This window comes from Heterodontus francisci, chromosome 1, assembly GCF_036365525.1.
Source record: "Heterodontus francisci isolate sHetFra1 chromosome 1, sHetFra1.hap1, whole genome shotgun sequence".
NCBI classification, from domain to species: domain Eukaryota; kingdom Metazoa; phylum Chordata; class Chondrichthyes; order Heterodontiformes; family Heterodontidae; genus Heterodontus; species Heterodontus francisci.
The window spans coordinates 244,039,121-244,063,987 of record NC_090371.1 but is presented as its reverse complement, the minus strand read 5'-3'; the positions used below and the strand labels follow the sequence as shown (position 1 = coordinate 244,063,987).

At 43.3% G+C, this 24,867-nt stretch overlaps 1 protein-coding gene across 14 annotated transcripts in view; it reads right to left on the bottom strand.

Moving 5' to 3' along the window:
• Nucleotides 1–24,867, bottom strand: part of kiaa1109 (KIAA1109 ortholog) — a 637,888-nt gene that overhangs the window by 147,020 nt on the left and 466,001 nt on the right. For 9 of the 14 annotated variants that reach the window (XM_068042417.1, XM_068042485.1, XM_068042453.1 and 6 more), the window contains 4 exons: nucleotides 5,489–5,548; nucleotides 3,080–3,306; nucleotides 1,733–1,933; nucleotides 1,341–1,471 (listed from right to left, as the gene is read on the bottom strand). In XM_068042417.1, the coding sequence (XP_067898518.1) occupies nucleotides 1,341–1,471; nucleotides 1,733–1,933; nucleotides 3,080–3,306; nucleotides 5,489–5,548 (619 nt within the window). The remainder of the gene's footprint in view (nucleotides 1–1,340; nucleotides 1,472–1,732; nucleotides 1,934–3,079; nucleotides 3,307–5,488; nucleotides 5,549–24,867) is intronic. The other 5 variants (XM_068042493.1, XM_068042503.1, XM_068042513.1 and 2 more) reach the window with 1 other exon arrangement.

Sequence of the window (24,867 nt, the reverse complement as noted above, 5' to 3'; positions counted from 1 at the left end):
GAAAGTTAGCCTTTATAATTATCTATAAAATAGCAATGCTAAATCAGAGCCTTTCTCTTTGTTCGAGAATGTATCAAAACTCAAAAGATTTGTTCAGCAGTTCAGGCAGCATCTGTGGAGAGAGAAGCAGAGATAACCTTTCAGGTCAATGACCTTTCAAGTTCTGATGAAAAGTCACTGACCTGAAGCATTAACTCGGTTTCTCTCGCCACAGATGCTGCCTGACCTGCTGAGTATTTCAGCATTTTCTATTTTTATTTCAGATTTCCAGCATTCACGGTATTTTGCTTTTGTTTTAACTAATTTGTTATTTGAGAAAAGAAAAAATAACTCAAATTAAAAAGAGGGAAGACAGTGGCCCTGTCTCTCTCTCATGCTCTCCTCTCCCTTATTGATATGCTTTCTAAACTGAAAAATGAATATTTTTTATTTTTAAGAACATACCAACTGAATTAATGCTATGTAAAGACAGGATTTGACTTTTCTGCGAAGTAAAAAAGAATGTTTCTAAGGTCTGATTCCCTGATTGGGCGAAGAGGCCCAAGGAGCAACAAGGTGACACTGGTTTGGAAATTGAGAACGCACAGCCCCTGATCTTTCGTCCATAATTTAAATGGAAGAAAATCTAGGCTCGTGAGCCTGTGATTTCCCAATCAGGAGCACTTGCTATAAGTGCTATAACTCTTCATTAGAAACCTCTATAATTTAAAGTAAAAACAAAACTATAAATAGTCTGCAGTCATGTTTGAAGTATCAGCTTGCTTCTGTTTTTGCACTCTTTTTGCACAGAAGCACAGACACTGCTTTTCAATTTAAACCAAATACAGAACTATAAACTTTACCTGATTAAATTTTTGAAATCAGTACTTGTAGATTTTCTTCAAATAACAAAATAGATATGCTGGAAACCAAAAAGAAACAGTGGAGCAGCTGTACTGGCCAAATGCTCCTGATACATCGAGAAATTGTGTGCAATGCACATGCTGAGCCCGCAGGACCTGCCTTTAGCTAACAGTGACAGCTTTGCATAAAAATCAAGTCTAAGCCTTCAAGTAAAAACTGCAATTAAGATATTTAAAGTCAATTCAGTGGGTAATTTAATCAATTACAAAATATGAAGTTTTGATGTTTTCATTTTGTTTAAAAAAAATTGTTTTGGTCTTTAGAAATTTTAATCAAAGGGAAAGACAGCAAATGAAAAATCATGCAATAGCTTGTTGGGATGAGCTATTGTTGGGAATCCAGTCGCATGATTATGCAATTATATTGAGTTTGCATAGGCAAAATCCTTCGTAAAGATGGATGCGAGAATTTGTAACAATAGATAGACTGAAACATACTTCAGATCATCAATAACTTTGGCTTGTTCATTCAATTCCCTGATGTCCACTAAACGTTTGACAAACTTTCTTCCCCTTGGATCTGCTGCTTGGCTCCCAGTAGTACCCGGTCTTCGATGGTCTGTGGTTTCCTATATAGAAAACAATTAGATTCTAAATTCTGATCAGTCAAATAGAGACTAACAAAAAAGTTGATAAATTTTGCTGTTTTGGCCCCAAGTGATTTAAAATTTCACCACGATTGATATAGCATGCAAAAAGGCAAATCAAGTGTTCCTTTGAGATAGCTTTACAAATAACATTTAATTATCTGAGTGCAACTGATCTAAAGCAAAAATCATAATTTAGAAGGGAATTTTTAATTTGGATAGACATGTTTAACTGTTACATACACTATGCCACGAGCGAGATCGGGATGCTTTTGGGTGTAAACAGTTAGAATTTGGTGCATCTTGAGTCTTAAGACCAGACAGAGTTTCTGCCAGAAAAGAATAACGCTGGTGTTCAGGGCCCAGACCAAGGAACTGGTTTACAAGTCGTTGCCCAAATGAAAGTTTAACAATGTCGCCCTTTATAGCGTTTCCATCTGTATTCTGAATAATAAAGGAGGGTAATTCGGTTTAGCAATTTCTGGACTTTAATTAAATTAACAGATTTTAATTTATCAGTTACTACAGTTTCCAGCCAAGATCACTATGTAAGAAACATACGGTGAATGGTCCCGTCTGTTTTGTTGTCAGTATTCAAAAGTAATGTGCTTTTGCAAACAAAAAAGCCAACCAACTGTATGCAGTGATACAGACGAACTGCCTTTATTGTATGCCAACACAGTTAACTGCTCCGCAAGACCCAAGACGGGAAAGCAACTACTGTCTCATATTGCTGCAAGAGATGGGAAAGAAACAGATAGTTAAGAGTGGGAAGAAGAAAAACATAAGGTTTTCACATTGTCTCACACTGCTCTTCATGTAGTCTAAATTATGTTAAGATAGCCAAACGCCTCTAAGTACATGGAATCCAAGGAAAACCAATTAAGTTAGTTGGGAATTACAGCTCACAAATTATGTGTTTTATGGTGAGCTATGAGAAAGAAATTAGTAGAAACAAAAAAAAAAGAGTCCATGGATCTGTGCCACAGTAATAAATGTGGTACAAAGTGATGCAGCTAACAGATTGAGTATGTATACAAACTTCTGCTGAAATGGTCAAACTTTTCATTTAGGCTACAAGCACAAGCCAGGAGCCAAAAAAGTGATAAATGTTTTTGAGCAGCGAGCGACAACTGATACTTGAGCCAGAATTGTTCCAGCAAGTTGTAAGTTCCGCTGCTGGGCCCAAATGTGGGTCCCAAGCCGATGTGGTTGAGTGGCTGATCCAGAGGGGATTTTACCAGTGGCGGTAATTAAGAGGCTACCGCTGGGACCACCATTCCATTAAGGATGGCAGCCTGCCTCTCCAAACTGCCGACTCAAACAGAGGGCCATCAGCTCAGCAGCACCACTAATGGAGGGGCAGCCAGTGCTGCCGGAAGGCCCCTCCGTGGGACATTGAGCCCCCAGGAAGGAAGAGCCCTTCCCTCACAAACATCTCCTACATTACTCAACTACAATTAAAGCTTTTTATGAAGCTCAGATACACACACTTGCTTTAAGCATTGCATACCAACAAAAACAATTATTGAAATGAATATTAAAGTAACGTCAATACAAAGTGGTTCACAGCCTGACTGATTCACTTACAGTCATGATAGTGGGAGACATGGTGTCAGTTTCATCCTCATCTGTTAAGTCAACCATGTTGATCGAGTTCAGGTCAGCGATGTCATCAGTTTCTTCCTCACCTGTCAGAGTTGTCATTGTGTTACCCAAGGCATTGAGCCTTTTTCCTATGTTGGGATCCATGTGCACATCAATACCACACATTTTCCATAAAACATTCAGTGTCCAGGTTCCCGCACTACTGCTGTCTAGAAAAGAAAAAGATTTGGCACAACTTCATCTGTATAAAAATAACACCTGTACACCATGTGATTATACAAACATGCCAGAAAGAACTTAAATGACAAAATTTTATTTGAAGATCTAAGCAACATTATTCTGAAGTAGATTTTCTTTAAACAGAATTGATTATAAGTTTGCATTTCCCTGCAAATATACTGGCAAAGTTTGTAAATAATTTGGATATGTAGACATCCGTTGTTCTTTGCTACTATTTTCTAGATTCAGGTTAGCATTTGTTAACAAATGTTAATTCTTGAGAATACTCAAGGGGATCACTCTAAAGTAAAATATGGTATTGAATATGGTAGTTTATACCTGATTGTATTAATAGAGCTATGCACCTGGATTTCTCATCCCTAGCATGGCTCATTGTTGCCCAATACATCTAGCAATAGTCACATGGCTAAATGACATTTTTGATTATTAAATTAGAGTATTGGGTACTATGGTTGGGCATGTGGTATCAATATGCATATTCCCACAGCATATGCATGTGCACTTAAACCTTTTTGTGCATTTGTTAGTAAAATAGCAAGATGAAACGATGGCCTTTTCTTTGATTGTTATGTGTGCTTTATTTCCTTTGTTGTTATTTACTGGATTTCTGCTAAAATGATGTGGAACACTGGTGAAAATACCAGAATTCAGCACCATTGAAACACCAGCAATATTGTATGGAGGCGAGGAAAGCTGCCATTGGGGTCAACTCAACCAGCTGGAATAAATAACTGCTCTGGGCCAGCAAAGAAAACAAGCCCAACCAATAACCAGCAGCTCCAACAGGGCATTTCATGGCAAAAGGCAAGCAGCATCCAAAAAGGTTGCAGAGGAATAGCAGAGATAAATCTAGCATGTCTAGTTATGAGAGTCAACATTCTCAGCAATTAGTCCTATGATGACACAATACTGCTTGCAACTGCTGGACAGAAGATGCACTGTATCCAATTAATTTATGCAGAATACCTTTCTCCTTCACTCCCCGAGACCCCATTGCCCATCTCTTTCCTTCCCCCAATTTCAGAGCTCCCCACCCCTATTTCAGAGCCCTCCAAAATAACCACGTCTGCAATTCACAACTCTCCAGCCCCCTCCCAACTCTACTCAGTTGTGACTCTTGGTGGTCGCTCGAGGGGAGCGCAGGGGGCGAACTGTGGCGTGAAACTTAATGGGTGATTGCCACGGTCATAATCTCCATAAAAATTGCCATGATCTCACAGGCTGCTCGAGGCAGTGCTCTGGAGTTCCATGTCCCATTTAGCAAGAGTATCGGTCATTCTGGGAGATTGAGAAGTCTATGCCCGGTGTAGTTCCTGGCTTTTGTGAAAAGAGTGCTTTACCAAATATCTACATCGGCAGAGAAACCGCTCCTATCTCTGGGATACAGCCATACAAGCATTCATTCCCAGAGACAGAATGGTTTCTCTGCCACAAGAGATACTGGATAAAGACAGCCTATTTCACAAAAGCCTTTCTTTTCACCTATGGCCACTTGTACTTATCCACAGGTCCCAAGTTTATGTTGCAAATGGACTTGGCGCATTGAAGTTCTGCTGAATTCCATAGTTTGTAATTTGCAAGGGTTTCTAGGGAGGGGGCTGGAGAGTATCTACTACAATGCAAGTTATAGCGCGGCACAGTGGCGCAGTGGTTAGCACCGCAGCCTCACAGCTCCAGGGACCCGGGTTCGATTCCGGGTACTGCCTGTGTGGAGTTTGCAAGTTCTCCCTCTGTCTGCGTGGGTTTTCTCTGGGTGCTCCGGTTTCCTCCCACAAGCCAAAAGACTTGCAGGTTGATAGGTAAATTGGCCATTATAAATTGTCACTAGTATCGGTAGGTGGTAGGGAAATATAGGGATAGGTGGGGATGTTTGTTGGGAATATGGGATTAGTGTAGGATTAGTATAAAATGGGTGGTTGATGTTCGGCACAGACTTGGTGGGCCGAAGGGCCTGTTTCAGTGCTGTATCTCTAATCTAATCTAATCTTATATGGGACTGTCAATAAGTGTCCATATTTTGCAGGTATACGTTTTCTTGGGTATGCCCATTTGTACAGATTTCACAGTATGCTCCACCAAATTACTAGTACTAATACGTGATACGTGATTCAGGTGCTGATGTGGATACTATTTCCTGAGAAAATAAATTACCTGCTGCAGCCTGTCCAGTAGTCCGTGAGCATACTTCATATGTCCCATCTGGTACAACACCTGTTTGAACATTCAGAAATACCAAAATTAAATTAACATTCATGGCAATTGCCGTGTAGTAATTAGATGAGATTTCGCAAGTCAGCTGGATTGCTATATAGAGTGCTCTTACAAGCAAGAAGAAAATAAAACTTGCTGAAAACACTACTTCATTACTAAATCAGAGACACACAGTGGTAATCTGAACAACAGACGTCCCAGCCTTTCACCGGAATGAAAAAGTGTGGTTGCAGAAACTGGTTGTGTGTGACCTTGGGCAAAGCAGTGAGAACAAGAATTGGAGTTAGATTGTAAATACACATGGCGGTCAGTAACTTGTATTCAAGTTGAAAACGTAACACAGATATGCCCAAGGTGCTTCAGATACACAGGGAAAACAGATGCCAAGCGAAAGAATTATGTAGAACTTACAGCACAGAAACAGGCCATTTTCATGCCAGGGATTATGCTCCATTCAAGTCGCCTCTGACTCTAATTACTTCGTCTCCCCTGATCAATATATCCTGCTAGTCCTCTCTCCTCCTTGTACTTATCTATCATACTCTTAAATGCTCCACCCACTGGTGCTGGGGTCCACATTCTCAACACACTCTGAGTAATGAAGTTTCTCCTGAATTTGAAATTGGATTTATTAGTGACCATCTTATATTTATGGCCCACAGTTTTGGACTCTCCAACAAGTAGAATCATCTTCTCTACATCTAACCTACCAAACCTCTTCATATTTTTACAGATCTCTATCAAGTCACTGCTCTTTTTTCGAGAAAACAGACCCAGCCAGTTCAGCCTTTCCTGATACTTGTACCCTCTAAGTGCTGGTATCATGCTTGTAAATTTGTAATTTCTCAAGTATTTCTATAACCTTACCTTTGTGCAATATAGAGATGAGAACTATGCACAGTACTCCAAGTGTGGTTGAATCAAGGTTCTATGTAAGTTTAACATAACTTCTCTGCTTTTGAATTTGATTCATCTGGAAATGAACCCCCGTGCTTTGCACTTTTTATGGCTTTATTAACTTGCATTGTACTTTCAATGATCTGTAATCTTAGATGCCTTTGCATCTCTACCTTATTTAGATTCTTACTTTCCAATTAATATTTGGCCTCCTTATTCCTCCTACCAAATGGCACCACACTTACCTATATTAAAATTAATTTGCTATTTATTCACCAATTCTGCAAGTTGGTTAATATCTTGCATTTTGTCAAAGTCCTCCTCAATATTATTAATGATATTCCCAAATTTGTGTTATCCTCAAATTTTGATATTGTACTTTTGATTCGAGAGTTTGAATCATTTATGTAAATAGTGAACAACAGTGCTTCCAGTACCAATCTCTGTGGAATATCACTTCCCACATACTGGTAGTCTGAGTAACTACTTTTAACCCCTACTGTCTGTTTTCTGTTTTGTAGCCACTTGAATCAGGAGTCTACAATCAGACCTCATCAGAGGCTTCGGAAAGTCCCTACCTATCACGTTCACTGCATTACTCCTGCACGCTCGTTCTGTTACTTCTTCAAAAAATTCAGGATTAGTCAAGCATGACGTTCCCTTTTGAAATTTGTGCTGACTTCTTTACTATATTTTCAATTTTTAGATATTTTCTATTACATCTTTGAGTAAAGGTCTCAATATCTTTCCCAGCACTGACATTAAGTTAAGTGGTGTATAGTTCTCTGAATTTACTCATGTCCCTATTTAAGTGTAGGAATAACATTAGCTGTCTGCCAATCCTCTGCCACAACTGCATTTCTATTCAGTCCTCTGGCACAATTCCGCTTCCTATTCAATATATTATCTATATACCTCTGCTATCTCTTCATCAGCTTCTTCGAGTACGCATAGATGCAATCCATCCAGACCTGGGGTTTTATCCTCTATAAGTTTGACCAATTTATAAACCCTCTCCCTCCTTTCAATCATAAAATGCCTTGAGATCCTTTTTGATCTCTTCTTCTCATGTCATGTTTACCTGGTTAGTCTCTTTGGTAAAAACTGAGGCAAAGTAACCATACGATATCTCTGCTACTTCATGGAGTTTATCGTGTGTATCCCTCAGTAGCCACTTTTTTCCCTCTGTTATTTATGTCTATAGAATACTTCACTAATTCTTTTTATATTCACCAAATAGGGAATTCAGAAGAAGTTTCTTCACCCACAAACTGGTGAGAACTCGCTACGACAGGGAGTGGTTGAGGCTGATAGTATAGATGCATTTGGAGTGACAAATAAATATATGAGGGAGAAGGAAATAGAGGGTTATATGCTGATACAGTTGAGAAAGAATGGGAGGAGGCTCGAGTGGAGCTTAAACACCAGTATGGACTGTACTTGCTGCTCACAATGTAGTCTCCTCTACATTGGGAAGACCAAACACAGAATGGGTGATTGCTTTGCAGAACACCTCTATTCAGTCCAGAAGCATGACCCCAAGCTCCTAGTTGCCTGTCATTTTGATTCTCCACCATGCTCCCATTCTGACCTTTCTATCTTTAGCCTGCTAGCGTTCCAAAGAAGCTCAATGCAAGTTCAAGGAACAGCACCTTATTATTCAACTGGACACTTTACAGCCTTCTGGACTCAACACTGAGTTGAACAATCTAAGATCACAACCTTGGCCCATTTTTTTGGTGTTTCTTTGCTGGTTTGTTTTTTTCTCTAGCTTCTCCCTTATTTCCTTTACTTTGCATTGGGACGGCAGTTATCCTGTCATTCACACCTCTGGACACATCTTTTGTTTCTTTACTTGTCCCATTACCACTCCCTTGGTCTCGCACCATGACACCTTTGTCATTTAATCGCTCCTGCCCTCCACTTTATCACAGACCTTCCATATTGTTCTTCCTCCCACTCTCCCCACCTTTCACTTGCTCAAAAACTATTACATTTCTAACTTTTCCCAGTTCTGATGAAAGGTCACATCCCTGAAACATTAACTCTGTTTCTCCCTCTACAGATGCTGCCAGACCTGCTGAGTATTTCCAGCATTTTCTGTTTTTATTTCAGATTTCCAGCATCCTCAGTATTTTGCTTAGGTACGCCAGCAGGGACTGGTGGGCCAGACAGACAGTTTTTGTGCCGTACATTCTATTTAACTCTTTGATAATTTCATTTTGTACTTCTTTTTCCCATTAATTTTTTTCAACTTCTTTCCTAACCTCTACATATTTCCTTTTGATACCTTTCCTTTATAGGCCATGTACTCAGTCAGTGCCTTTTTCTTGTGATTCAATTTTACCCTCATCGTTTTATTCGTCCATGGCGCCTTATTATTGGCTAATTTGTTCTTGTTTTGTAGTGGAATGTATTTCCCCTGAACTCAATTGACCACTTTGTCCTTTTTTTCCAGTTTACCTTACCCAGCTCCATAATTAACGTTTTTAAAACAATTACTTTGGTCTTTAACTTCTTTACATCTCCTTCAATCGTCATCTTAAACCTTATTACGCTGCGATCCCTATTGCCCAGATCCTCCTCTATACATCTCTTATTTGTGCTGGATCATTTCCCATTACTAGATCCAGCAGTTATTTCTCTCACTTTTTGTTTGATCTTGTTTAATAACACTCCTGTGAAGTGGCTTGGGATGTTTTACCAAATAAATGGAAATTGTTATTCTTGTTGGGCTTCTCATCTACTAGGTAAGAAAGGAGTTCTGTTCACTTTAAAAGTTCCATTCCCCTTTCCTCTTGCCAGTTTATCCACTGAAGTTGAAATCTTCCATTATTATTCGATGTCTTTGACACATTTCATAGATTTGCTGACATATAGGGCTGAATTTCACAGGCCCCACAAGGTTGGGGGTCGTGGTGGGGGGGGCCATAAAATTCTGCTGCGAGTGGCCCACCAAGACCCCCGTTGTCTCCCTCGATGCTGCCTCACCTGCCGACGGTGGATGTCCCATGCCAATTTTACGTTCCATCAGAGGCACCTTGCACGCCTTCACGAAGCGAGACACTGGTGGGGAGGGGGGAGGAATAAAAATATCAGGGCAGGAGGGATGGGGGAGCGGGGAAAACACTTTTTATTGGCTGTCGGGATGGAGGGAAGGGGTTGAAGGGTAAATGTGAGAAGGTTGTGTGGGGTGGGGGGGTGGGGGAGTTCGGGTCAGGAATAAAATAGGTTTTGTGAATATAGGGCAATGAAATAACCATTGAGGGGGTTGGGAAAGGGCCTCCATCTCCACACACCTTTAAAAATTTAAAACTTTGCTAAGGGCTTGAAACCCTTTAAAAATGGCACTGGTTCCTGCGCAGTGGCGCCGGTCGCCATTGGCTGGGACATGGCAGCTGCCCCCTCGATGTCAGCGGGGGTGGCTGCTCTGCCCCCTGCATTTAAATCAGCTCCCGCGCGTAATATCGCGAAGGCTGTGTGGCAGCGCGTCCGTGTGGGAAGGCCGCCACTTTCACAGTGCGCTGCCGCGGAGTGCTGATAAAATTCAGCTCATACTTATCCCTCCACTTCCTTTCAACAACAACAACAGAAACTAGCATCCATGTAGCACCTTTTAACATAGTAAAACTCCCCAAGGCATAATTACTATTAGGAAGTCTGTAGTATACCCCAGTACTTGATCAATCCCTTCTTATACTTTAGATAGAAAATTAGAATGGGTGGCTAAAAGCTAGGTCAAAGAGGTAAGCTTTAAGGAGCAGAGAGAGGTAGAGAGGTTGAGAGTGAATTCCAGAGAATCAATCCGAGGCGACTAAAAAAATGGCCACCAATGGTGGAATAAAGAGCGAAACAATACACAAGACACTGGAGTTGTAGGAATAGAGAATTCACAGCAGAGGATTGTACAGCTGGAGAAGTTTATAGAATTCGGGCAGCAGGAGGCTTGATGGAATTTAACAGAAAGATAGCTAAAATGAGATAAAAGCATACTGCAGCAGATGCTGGAAATCTGAAATAAAAACAGAAAGTGCTGGAAATACTCAGCAGGTCTGGCAGCATCTGTGCAGAGAGAAGCAGAGCTAACATTTCAGGTCTGTGACCTTTTGTCAGAATTGGCAAAGTGTAGAAATGTAATTGGTTTTAAGCAAGTAAAGTGGGGGTTGGGGGGGAAAAGAGAACAAAAGGAAAGGTGTGTGATAGGACAGTGGGCAGGAGAGATCAACTGACAAGGAGGTCATGGGGAAAAGGCAAAGAGAGTGTGCTAATGGTGTGGTGAACGACAAAGCTTTAGTGCAGAGAGAGTGTTAATGATAAAATAATGAACAGCCAAAAGCACAGACATGAAAAACCCAGTTTAAGGCAGGAATGTGGTTAAAAAAAAATGATAAAACAAAATAAAATAAAATAATAAAAAAAAGGGCCAGTCATTCTCTGAAATTATTGAACTCAATGTTAAGTCAGAGATGCTGCAGAGTGCCTAATCGGAAAATGAGGTGCTTTTCCTCAAGCTTGCGTTGATGTTCACTGGAACACTGTAACAGGCCAAAGACAGAAATGTGGGCATGAGAGCAAAGGGGTGTGTTGAACTGGCAAGCAACCAGAAGCTCAGGGTCATGCTTTCAGATGGTAAAAAAATGATAAAACAAAATAAAGTAAAATAGGAACAAAAAAGGGCCAAGGCCTTCCAAGGCCCCAAACACTTCTTTCAGGTGAAACACGATTTGCTTGTACTTCTTTCAAGTTAGTATACCATATTAGTATACGGAAGACCAAATGCAGATTGGGTGACCGCTTTGCGGAACACTTCCGCTCTGTCCAAAAGGCCACAGACCTGAAATGTTAATTCTGCTTCTCTCTCCACAGATGCTGCCAGACCTGCTGAGTATTTCCAGCACTTTCTGTTTTTATAATTAAAATGGGATGTTTGGGACAGACCACTCAGCATCGACCTAGGCACCAGAAACGACAACGGCAAACACAGCCCTGTCAACCCTGTAAAGTCCTCCTTACTGACATCTGGGGGCTTGTGCCAAAGGTGGGAGAGCTGTCCCACAGACTAGTCAAGCAACAGCCTGACATAGTCATACTCACGGAATCATACCATACAATGTCCCAGACACAGCAATCACTATCCCTGGGTATGTCCTGTCCCACCGGCAGGACAGACCCAGCAGAAGTGGCGAGACAGTGGTCTACAGTAGGGAGGGAGTTGCCCTGGAAGTCCTCAACATCAACTCTGGACCCATGAAGTCTCATAGCATCAGGTCAAACATGGGCAAGGTAACCTCTTACTGATTACCACCCACCGCCCTCCCTCAGCTGATGAGTCAGTACTCCTCCATGTTGAACACCACTTGGGGAAAGCACTGAGGGTGGCAAGGGCACAAAATGTACTCTGGGTGGGGGACTTCAATGTCCATCACCAAGAGTGGCTCGGTAGCACCACTACTGACCGAGCTGGCCGAGTCCTAAAGGACATAGCTGCGAGACTGGGTCTGCGGCAGCTGGTGAGAGAACCAACAAGAGGGAAAAACATACTTGACCTTGTTCTCACCAATCTGCCTGCTGCAGATGCTTCTGTCCATGACAGTATTGGTAGGAGTGAACACCGCACAGTCCTTGTGGAGACGAAGTCCCGCCTTCACACTAAGGATATCGTCAATCGTGTTGTGTGGCACTATCACCGTGCTAAATGGGAATAGATTTCGAACAGATCTAGCAATGCAAAACTAGGCATCCATGAGGCGCCGTGGGCCATCAGCAGCAGCAGAATTGTACTCAACCACAATCTATAACCTCATGGCCTGGCATATCCCCCACTCTACCATTACCATCAAGCCAGCAGACCAACCCTGGTTCAATGAAGAGTGCAGGAGGGCATGCCAGGAGCAGTACCTCAAAAGGCATACCTCAAAATGAGGTGTCAACCTGGTGAAACTACAACCCAGGCAGCATGCAATAAACAGAGCTAAGCAATCCCATAAGCAACGGATCAGATCTAAGCTCTGCAGTCCTGCCACATCCAGTCATGAATGGTGGTGGACAATTAAACAACTAACTGGAGGAGGTTGCTCCATAAATATCCCCATCCTCAATGATGGGGGAGCCCAGCACATCAGTGTGAAAGATAAGGCTGAAGCATTTGCAACAATCTTCAGCCAGAAGTGCCGAGTTGATGATCCATCTCGGCCCCCTCCTGGAGTCCCCAGCATTACAGATGCCAGACTTCAGCCAATTCGATTCACTTCGCGTGATATCAAGAAACGACTGAAGGCACTGGATACTGCAAAGGCGATGGGTCCTGACAAGATTCCGGCAATAGTACTATAGACCTGTGCTCCAGAACTTGCCACACCCCTAGCTAAGCTGTTCCAGAATAGCTACAACACTGGCATCTACCCTGCAATGTGGAAAATTGCCCAGGTATATCCTGTACACAAAAAGCAGGACAAGTCCAACCAGGCCAATTACTGCCCCATCAGCCTACTCTCAATCATCAGCAAAGTGATGGAAGGTGTCATCAACAGTGCCATCAAGCAGCACTTGCTTAGCAATAACCTGCTCAGTGATACCCAGTTTGGGTTCCGACAGGGCCACTCAGCATCTGACCTCATTACAGCCTTGGTTTAAACATGGACAAAAGAGCTGAACTCAAAAGGTGAGGTGAGAGTGACTGCCCTTAACATCAAGACAGCATTTGACCGAGTATGGCATCAAGGAGCCCTAGCAAAACTGGAGTCAATGGGAATCAGGGGGAAAACTCGCTGCTGGTTAGTCATACCGAGCGCAAAGGAAGATGGCTGTGGTTGTTGGAGGTCAATCATCTGAGCTCCAGGACATCACTGCAGGAGTTCCTCAGGGTAGTGTCCTAGGCCCAACCACCTTCAGCTGCTTCATCAATGATCTTCTTTCAATCACAAGGTCAGAAGTGGGGATGTTCGCTGATGATTGCACAATGTTCAGCACCATTTGCGACTCTTCAAATACTGAAGCAGTCCGTGTAGAAATGCTGCAAGACCTGGACAATATCCAGGCTTGGGCTGATAAGTGGCAAGTAACATTTGCACCACACAAGTGCCAGGCAATGACCATCTCCAACAAGAGAGAATCTAACCATATCCCCTTGACATTCAATGACATTACCATCACTGAATCCCCCACTATCAGCATCCTAGCGGCTACCATTGACCAGAAACTGACTTGGAGTAGCCATATAAATACCGTGGCTACAAGAGCAGGTCAGAGGCTAGGAATCCTGCAGCGAGTAACTCACCTCCTGACCCCTCAAAGCCTGTCCACCATCTAAAAGGCACAAGTCCGGAGTGTGATGGAATACTCTCCACTTGCCCAGATGGGTGCAGCTCCAAAAACATTCAAGAAGCTCGACACCATCCAGGACAAAGCAGCCCGCTTGATTGGCACACCATCCACAAACATTCACTCCCTTCACAACCAATGCACAGTGGCAGCAGTGTGTACCATCTACAAGATGCACTGCAGCAACGCACCAAAGCTCCTTAGACAGCACCTTCCAAACACGCGACCTCTACCACCTTGAAGGACAAGAGCAGCAGTTGCCTGGGAACATCACCACCTGCAAGTTCCCCTTCAAGTCACACACCACCCTGACTTGGAACTATATCCCCGTTCCTTCTCTCTCGCTGGGTCAAAATCCTGGAACTCCCTTCCTAACAGCATTGTGGGTGTACCTACCTCACATGGACTGTAGCAGTTCAAGAAGGCAGCTCACCACCACCTTCTCAAGGGCAATTAGGGATGGGCAATAAATGCTGGCATGGCCAGTGACGCCCACTTCCCATGGAAGAATTTTTAAAAAGTCAGATTTCTGAAAGTAGAACCCAGCAAGGGAGGCTTTGAAGACTCGAGAGCAGTCTAGGATGGGGACAGATAATGCATCATTGTCAACTACAGAGTGGATTCTTGGTGACTTTGGATATGACTATTACAGTACTGTGGGAGGGGGAGCAGCAATAACCTGCTCACTCTCGCTCAGTTTGGGTTTTGCTAGGGCCACACAGCTCCTGACCTCATATAGCCTTGGTCCAAACATGGACTAAAGAGCTGAATTCCAGAAGTGAGGTGAGAGTGACTGCTCTTAGAATCATAGAAAGTTTAAGGCAAAGAAAGAGGCCTCTTGGTCCATCGTGTCTGCGCCAGCTGAAAAACAATCCACCTATTCTAATCCCACCTTCCAGCATTTGGTCCGTAGCTCTGCAGATTACGGCACTTGAGGTGCATATCCAGACTCCTTTTGAATGAGTTGAGGGTCTCTGCTTCAAATACCCTTTCAGGCAGTGAGTTCCAGACCATCACCACCCTCTGGGTGAAAATGTTTTCCCTTATCTCCCCTCTAATTTTTCTACCAATCACTTTAAATCTATGCCCCCTCGTCACTGACCTCTCTGCTAACGTGAATAGACTCTTCACCTCCACTCTATCCAGGCCCTTCAAAATGTTGTATATTTCAATCAGATCTCCCCTCAGCCTTCTCTCCTCCAAGGAGAACAACCCCAGCCTCTATATTTATTTATTTTATATTTTCTCTATATTTAGAGATACGCCCATTTATATTAATCCCATTGCCCTCTCACATCCCCACACAATTCCCCTACCACCTACCTATACTAGGGGCAATTTATAATGCCCAGTTTACCTATCAATCTGCAAGTCTTTGGCTGTGGGAGGAAACCGGAGCACCCGGCGGAAACCTATGCAGTCACAGGGAGAACTTGCAAACTCCGCACAGGCAGTACCCAGAATTGAACCCGGGTCACTGGAGCTGTGATGCCTCGTTGCTAACCACTGCGCCACCATGCTGCCCACAACCTATCCAATCTTTCCTCATAGGTGCATTTTTCCAGTCCTGGCAACATCCTCTTAACCTCCCCTGTACCTTCTCTAGTGAGGGTACATCCTTTCTGGAATGAGGTGACCAGAACTGCACACAGTTCTCAAGTTGTGGCCTAACCAATGAGTTTCCAGTTCCAGCATAAACTCCCTGCTCTTGTATTCTATACCTCAGCTAATAAAGGAAAGGATTCCATATGCCTTCTTAAGTACTTTGTCAACCTGTCCTGCTACCTTCAGGGATCTGTGGACATTCACTCCAACGTCCCTTATTTTCTCTACACTTCTCAGTATTTTTCCATTAAACGTGTATTCCTTTGCCTTTTTTGACCTCCCCTAATGCATCACCTCACACTTCACCAAGCTGAATTCCACTTGCCACTTTTCTGCCCATCTGACCAGACCATCAATATCTTCCTGCAGCCTACAGCTATCCTCCTCGCCATCTACCACACGGCCAATCTTTCTGTCGTCCGCAAACTTCTTGATTATGCCCCCTGCATTTACGTCCAAATCATTAATATATACCACAAAAAGCAGGGGACCCAGTACTGAGCCCTGCGGAACACCACTGGAAACAGCCCTCCAGTCGCTGAAACAGCCGTCAACAATTACCCTTTGTTTCCTGCCACTGAGAATCCACCTTGTTGCATTTCCCTGGATCCCATGGGATTTTATTTTTTGAATGAGTCTGCCATGTGGGACCTTGTCAAAAGCCTTGCTAAAATCCAGGTAGACCACATCAACTGCACTACCCTCATCTATCTTCCTTGTTACTTCTTGAAAAAATTCGATCAAGTTGGTCAAACAAGATCTTTCCTTACCAAATCCATGCTGACTATCCTTGATTAACCTGTGCCTTTCTAAGGGATAGTTTATCCTGTCTCTTAGAATAGATTCCAACAATTTGCCCACTACTGAGATTAGACTGACTGGCCTGTAATTATTCGGTCTATCCTTCGCTCCTTTTTAAACAGAGGTACAACTGGGGACTTGTAAAAAAGGTACGGCAATAATCATGGATGATTTTAATCTGCATATAGACAAGATTAATCAAATTGGCAAGGGTAGCCTCGAGGGAGAGTTCACTGAATGTATTAGAGATTGTTTTTTGGAGCAATATGTTGTGGAACCAACCAGGGAGCAGTCTATTCTAGAGTTGGTATTGTGTAATGAGGTGGGATTAATAAATGATCTCATTGTTAAGGATCCTCAAGGGAAGAGTGATCATAGCATGCTAAAATTTCAAATTCAGTTTGAGGGCGAGAAACTGGAGTCCCACACTAGTGTTCTGGAGTTAAACAAAGGTAATTATATAGGCATGAGGACAGATTTGGCCCTAGTGGACTGGGCAGGAAGACTAAAAGGTAGGACAGTTGACCAGTGGCAAATATTTAAGGAGATATTCAATTCCTCCCAACTAAAATATATTCCAGAGAGGAAGAAAGATTCGAAGAGGGGGAATAAAACATCCATGGCTAAGCAAGGAAGTTATGGATAGCATAAAGACAAAAACTAAGGCATACCATATTGCAAAGGCCAGTGGCAGGCTGAAAGATTGGGAAACTTTTAAAGATCAACAAAGGGTTACTAAAAAAAGAAATAAAAAGAGCAAAGGTAAATTATGAAAGAAAACTAGCGCAAAATATAAAAACGGATAGCAAAAACTTCCATAAGTATATAAAAGGGAAGAAAGTAGCTAAAGTGAATGTTGGTCCTTTGGAGGATGAGTTTGGGAGTTAATACAGGGGAACACAGAAATGGCAGACACACTAAATCAGTATTTTGCCTTAGTTTTCACGGTGGAGGACACTATTACCATCCCAATAGTAACAGGTAATGCAGAGGTTATAGAAAGGGAGGAACCTAGAACAATCATCGTCACTAGGGAAAAAGTATTGAGCAAACTATTGGGATTGAAGGCAGACAAGTCTCCAGGGCCTGATGGCTTACATCCTATGGTCTTAAAGGAAATGGCAGCAGAGATAGTGGATCCATTGGTTATAATATTCCAAAATTCCCTGGATGTGGGAAAGGTTCCAGGAAACAAGCTAATATTATTCAAAAAGGGAGGGAAGCAGAAAGTAGGAAACTATAGACCAGTTAGTTTAACATCTGTCATTGGGAAATTGTTAGAATCCATTATTAAGGAAGTAATAACAGGACACTTAGAAAGTCAAAACGCAATCCATCAGAGTCAGCTGGTTTTATGAAGGGTAAATCGTGTTTGACTAATTTGCTAGAGTTCTTTGAAGCTGTGACAAGCAAAGTGGATAATGAGGATCCTGTAGATGTAGTATATCTGGACTTCCAGAAGGCATTTGATAAGGTGTCGCACAAAAGGTTAGTACACAAGGTAAGATCACATGGGGATAGGGGCAATTTATTAGCTTGGATAGAGGATTGGCTAACCAACAGAAAACAGAGGGTCGGGATAAATGGGTCTTTTTCTGGTTGGCAAGATGTAACTAGTGGGATGCCATAGGGTTCGGTCCTCGGGCCCCAACTATTTACAATCAATATTGATGACTTGGATGCAGTGATAGAAGGCACTATAGCCAAATTTGCACATGACACTAAAATAGATAGGATAGTAAGTTGCAATAAAGAAAGAAGAAACTTACAAATGGATATGGATAGGTTAGGTGAATGGGCCAAAATTTGGCAGATGGAGTTTAACGTGGATAAGTGTGAGGTTATCCATTTTGGTCGGAAGAATAGAAAGGCAGATTATCTAAATGGAGAGAAACTTCATAATGCTTCAGTGCAGAGGGATCTGGATGTCCTCGTGTATGAATCACAGAAAACTAGTATGTAGGTGCAGCAGGTAATAAGGAAAGCAAATGGAATTTTGGCATTTATTGCTAAAGGAATAGAGCATAAAAGTACGGAAGTGTTTCTGCAACTGTACAAGGCATTATTGAGACCACACCTGGAGTATTGCGTACAGTTTTGGTTCCCTTACTTGGAGAGATGTCGTTGCATTGGAGGCAGTTCAGAGGAGGTTCACTAGATTGAGTCCAGAAATGAGGGGTTTGTCTTATGAAGAGAGATCGAGCAGTTTAGGCCTTTACTCTCTAGAGTTTAGAAGAATGAGAGGCGATCTAATTGAGGTATATTAGATGATTAAGGGGATTGACAAAGTAGACGTAGGAGGATGTTTCCTCTGGTAGGGCAATCTCGAACGAGAGGTCATAGTTTTAGGATAAGGGGTAGCAGAGTTAAAACAGAGATGAGGAAAATTACTTCTCTCAAAGGGTCGTGAGACTGTGGAATTCAATACCCCAGAGCTTGGAGGATGCCAGGACATTGAGTAAATTTGAGGAGCTGGACAGATTTTTAACTCGTAATGAGTTGAAGGGTTATGGACAACGGGCAGGAAAGTGGAGTTTAGGCCAAGATGAGATCAGCCATGAGCGGAGCAGGCTCGAGGGGCTAAATTGCCTACTCCTGCTCTTAGTTCTTATGTCCTCATTAGCAGTTCGCCAATCCTCCGGCACCACACCTGTATCCAGTGAGGACTGGAAAATGATGGTCAGACTCTTTGCTATTTCCTCTCTTGCTTCTTTTAACAGCCTAGGATACATTTCATCTGGCCCTGGTGACTTATCCACTTTCAAGGATGCTGATCCCATTAGTACTTCCTCTCTCCCTATGTTTATCACATCCAAAACTTCACACTCTTCCTCCTTAACTACAATATGTGCATTGTCCCCCTCTTTTGTGAAAACTGGCGCAACGTATTCATTAAGAACCATACCAATATCTTCCGCCCCTACACATAGGTTAGCATGTTGGTCTTTTATGGGCCTTAGTTATCTTCTTACTCTTAATGTATTGATAACATATCTTTGGGTTCACCTTGATTTTGCTTGCCAATATTTTTTCTGCTTTCCTAATTTCCTTTTTGATTTCACCCCTCCACTTTCCATACGCCTCTCAGCTTTCTGTACTACTGAGTTCTCGGTATCAGACATAAGCTTTCCTTTTCTGCCTTGCCTTATCCTGTAGGCTCCTTGACATCCATAGAGCTCCCCCTTTTTCTTTGTAGGAATATGTTTACCCTGAACACCTTGAATCACCCCTTTGAATGCCTCCCACTGTTCTGATACATTACCTTCAAGTAGCTGTTTCTAGTCCACTTTTGCTAAATCACTGCTCAGTTTAGTAAAATTGGCCTTGCTCCAATTGAGAACGTGCACTCCTGTTCTATCTCTGTCATTTTCCATAATTATGTTAAAACTGACTGAATTATGATCGCTACCACCAAAATGCTCTCCCACTGACACCTATTCCACCTGCCCATCTTCATAGATACAGCACTGAAACAGACCCTTCGGCCCACCGAGTCTGTGCCAACCAACAACCACCCATTTATACTAATCCTACATTAATCCCATATTCCCTACCACATCCCCACAATTCTCCTACCACTGACCTACACTAGGGGCAATTTACCATGGCCAATTTGCCTATCAATGTGCAAGTCTTTGGCTGTGGGAGGAAACCAAAGCACCCGGCTGAAACCCACGCGGTCACAGGGAGAATTTGCAAACTCCGCACAGGCAGTACCCAGAACTGAACCCGGGTCACTGGAGCTGTGAGGCTGCGCTAACCACTGTGCCGCCCTTCATTTCCTAAAAAGTCTAAAACTGCTCGCTCTCTTGTTGGGACTTGCTACATACTGGGCAAAAATGTTCTCCTGAATGCACCTCAAGAATTCTGTTCCCTCAATTCCTTTCACACTAAAACTATCCCAGTTAATACTGGGGTAGTTAAAATCCCCTACTATTACTGTGCTATTGTTCGTGCACTTCTCAGAGGTTTGCCGACATATCTGCTCTTCTATCACCCTTTGACTGTTTGGGGGTCTATAGTACACTCCCAGCAGTGTGATTGCCCCTTTTTGGTTCCTTAGCTCAGTCCACATGGCTTCATTTGATGAGCCTTCCAACATATCATCCCTTCTCACAGCTGTAATAGTTTCCTTGACCAAAATTGCCACCACTCCCCTCCTTTCTTATCCCCCTCCCTATCGCGTCTGAAAACCCTGTAACCAGGAACATTGAGCTGCCATTCCCTCACTAGTCCATGTTTCTGGAATAGCTATGATATCATACTGCCAGGTGCCCATCTGTGCCCTCAACTCATCTTTATTTGCTATTCTCCTTGCATTGAAATATATACCCTTGAGCATTGCCAAACTCTTCTTTTTATTTTCTAACCTTTGTTTCTTTTGTCTTCCAGACTCATTCAATAATTTTCCACCTTCCATTTTAATTTCTGATTTTGTCCCAACTGAGTCTACCCTCAGGTCCCCATCCCCCTGCCAAACTAGTTTAAATCCTCCCCAACAGCACTCGCAAAACGTCCCATAAGGAACTCAGTCCCGGCTCTGTTCAGGTGCAACCCGTTCAGCCCATACAGGTCCCATCTCCCCGAGAGCCGGTCCCAAAGTCTCAGGAATCTAAAGCCCTCCCTCCTGCACCATCTTTCCAGCCATGCATTCATTTATCTGATCGTTCTATTTCTCTACTGACTTGCGTGTGGCACTGGGAGTAAAACAGAGATTACTACTTTTGAGGTCCTGCTTGCTAATTTCTTATCTAGCTCCCTAAATTCTGACTGCAGGACCACATCCCTCTTTCTACCTATGTCATTGGTTCCGATGTGGACCACGACTGCTGGCTGTTCACCCTCCCCCTTCAGGATGCTCTGCAGCCACTCAGTGACATCCTAGACCCTGGCACCAGGGAGGCAACACACTATCCTGTATTCACATCTGCGGCCACAGAAACGCTTGTCTGTTCTACTGACTATTGAATCACCTATCACTATGGCTCTTCCAGTCTTCCCTGTATCCCCCCGTGCAGCTGAGCCACCTGTGATGCAATGGACTTGGCTCTGGCTGCATTCCCCAGGTGGAGCATTACTTTCCTCAGTATTCAGAACTGAATACCTGTTGAAGAGTGAGATGCACTCGGGGGTCTCCTGCATTACCTGCCTGATTCTTTTTGACTGCCTCGTGGTCACCCATTCCCTCTCTCCCTGCATACTCTTAAGCTGTGGGGTGACCACATCTATAAACATGCTAGCCATGTAGCTCTCACCCTCATGAATCATCAGCGTCACCAGCTGCCGCTCAAGTTCCAAAACCTGGAGCTCAAGCTGCTTCAATTGTCGACACTTTCTGCATAAATGGTTCTCCAGGATACGGGAAGCATCCTTGAACTCCCACATAGCACAGGAGGTACACTCTCGAGGTTGAAGCAACCCTGCCATTCCTTTATTAGTTGACCCTTTGCTACTGCTAAAACAAAACCTTACCAATACTACAACAGCTTAGAATTATTAATAAAACCTTTGTTATATACTTGAACATATTAGCATTGAAAGGGAGGAAGTATTAGCAGTTTTAGCGAGCTTAAAAGTGGATAAATCCTCAGGCCCAGATGAGATGTATCCCAAGCTGTTATGTGAGGCAAGGGAGGAGATAGCAGGGGCTCTGACACAAATTTTCAAAACCTCTCTGGCCACAGGAGAGATACCAGAGGACTGGAGGACAGTGAATGTGCTACCTTTATTCAAGAAGGGTAGCAGGGATAAACCAGTAATTACAGGCCGGTGAGTCTAACATCAGTGGCAGGGAAACTATTGGAAAAAAATTCTGAGGGACAGGATTAATCTCCACTTGGAGAGGCAGGGATTAATCAGGGATAGTCAGCATAGCTTTGTCAGGGGGAGACTGTGTCTGACTAACTTGATTAAATTTTTTGAGGTGGTGACGAAATGTGTAGATGAGGGTAAAGCAGTTGATGTAGTCTATATGGACTTCAGTAAGGCTTTTGATAAGGTCCCATATGAGAGATTGGTTAAGAAGGTAAGAGCCCATGGGATCCAGGGCAATTTGGAAAATTGGATCCAAAATTGCATTAGCGGCAGGAGGCAGAGGGTGATGGTCGAGGGTTATTTTTGTGAGTGGAAGTCTGTGACCAGTGATGTACTGCAGAGATCGGTGCTGGGACCTTTGCTGTTGGTAGTGCATATTGATGATTTGGACATGAATATGGGAGGTATGATTAGTAAGTTTGCAGATGACACGAAAATTGGTGGTGTTGTAAATCTTTGGCCTCCTTGTCTCGAGAGACAATGGATAAGCGCTTGGAGGTGGTCAGTGGTTTGTGAAGCAGCGCCTGGAGTGGCTATAAAGGCCAATTCTAGAGTGGCAGACTCTTCCACAGGTGCTGCAGATAAAATTGTTTGACAGGGCTGTTACACAGTTGGCTCTCTCCTTGCGCTTCTGATTTTTTTCCTGCCAACTGCTAAGTCTCTTCGACTCGCCACACTTTAGCCCCGTGTTTATGGTTGCCTTAGATTACAGGACGATGTAGATGGGCTGGTAAGATGGGTGGAGCAGTGGCAAATGGAATTTAATCCTGAGAAGCGTGAGGTGATGCATTTTGGGAGGACTAACAAGGGAATATACAATGGATGGTAGGACCCTAGGAAGTACAGAGAGTCGGAGGGACCTTGGTGTACTTGTCCATAGATCACTGAAGGCAGCAGCACAGGTAGATAAGGTGGTTAGGAAGGCATATGGGATACTTGCCTTTATTAGCCGAGGCATAGAATATAAGAGCAGGGAGGTTATGATGGAGCTGTATAAAATACAAGTTAGGCCACAGTTGGAGTACTGTATACAGTTCTGGTCACCACACTATCGGAAGGATGTGATTGCACTGGAGAGGGTGCAGAGGAGATTCACCCGGATGTTGCCTAGGCTGGAGCATTTCAACTATGAAGACAGATTTAAAAGGCTAGGTTTGTTTTTCTTAAAGCAGACAAGGCTGAGGGGGGGACATGATTGAGGTATACAAAATTATGAAGGGCATTGATAGGTTAGATAGGAAAAAACTTTTTCCCTTAGCGGAGGGGTCAATAACCAGGGGGCATAGATTCAAGGTAAGGGGCAGGAGGCTTAGAGGGGATTTGAGGAAAAAAGTTTTCATTCAGAGGGTGGTTGGAATCTGGAATGCACTGCCTGAAGAGGTGGTAGAGGCAGGAACCCTCACAACATTTAGGAAGTATTTAGATGAGCACTTGAAACGGCATAGCAAACAAGGTTACGGGCCAAGTGCTGGAAAATGGGTTTAGGATAGTTAGGTGCTTGATGGCCGGCACAGACACGATGGGCCGAAGGCCCTGTTTCTGTGCTGTATAACTCTATCACTCTATAAATCCTACTAAAAATCAAAACAGTTCACGAGTTAAAATAAACTTTACTCAAAAAAAGCTACTCACTTGTCCCTTATTAAGCAATTTACACACACACCCTAACAATAGTGTACTAACCCAGCTGTTTAGAGTTATTCCCTAACAGCAGTTACTCACCAAGCAATCACCTTGCAGCTTTCCTGTGATGTCACTGTTCATTTTGTTTTCAAACTCTGGCGTGCCTGAACTCCTCTCCGCTGCTCTCCCAGAAAGTACGTGCTGTAAGCCGCAATCCTCGGGCTGTATTTATTGGCTCCCCGCTCCGTATTCTTCCTGCAGGTCCGCTCCTCTCCTTGACATCAAGGCAGCAACTGACCGAGTGTGGCATCAAGGAGCACTAGCAAAATTGGAGTCAATGGGAATCCGGGGGAAACTCTCTGCTGGTTGGAGTCATACCTAGCACAAAGGAAGCTGGTTGTGGTTGTTGGAGGTCAATCATCTCTGTTGGAGGTCAATCATCTCTGTCCCAGGACATCACTGCAGGGGTTTCTCAGGGTAGTGCCCTCAGCCCAACCATCTTCAGCTGCTTCATCAATGCCCTTCCCTCCATCATAAGGTCAGAAGTAGGGATGTTTACTGATGATTACACAAAAATCAGCACCATTCACGACTCCTCAGATAATGAAGCAGCCAGTATCCAGATGCAGCAGGACCTGGACAACATCCAGGCTTGGGCTGATAAGTGGCAAGTAACATTCGCGCCACACAATTGCCAGGCAATGACCATCTCAAACAAGAGAGAATCTAATCATCTCCCCTTGATGTTCAGTGGCATTACTATCGCTGAATCCCCTACTAACAACATCCTTCCAAACCCATGACCTCTACCACCTAGAACAGTGTTGTCCAAACTTTCCGCGGTGTGGGGAGGGGGGGGGGGGCACATTACAATTTACATAGGGGGACAGTAAGACAATTTCGGAAAGAAAAGGCATTCAAAATGTATCTTACTATTAGTCAAAACAACAACAAATGTACATTTTTGTGGCGAAGCTATAATGACAAGACTTATTTACTGACTTACTTTCTCTTCACTATGTTGGATACTGACTTAACAAGACACCTGGCATTTTATTGTTTGTTCGGCGGAGAGTTTTGTCTGTTGATTTTTTTTATTAAAATAAAACCACCCAGTTTGTATATTTGTAGTCAAATATCAAGTAGTCAACGTTTGCCTGCACACTTGCTGTAGCGATGAGGAGTATTCCGGATAGATGTCATTCTGCCAGAAGTGATCTTGATCACTCTCTCTCCATGTCGCCCTTTCTGTGGTCCCC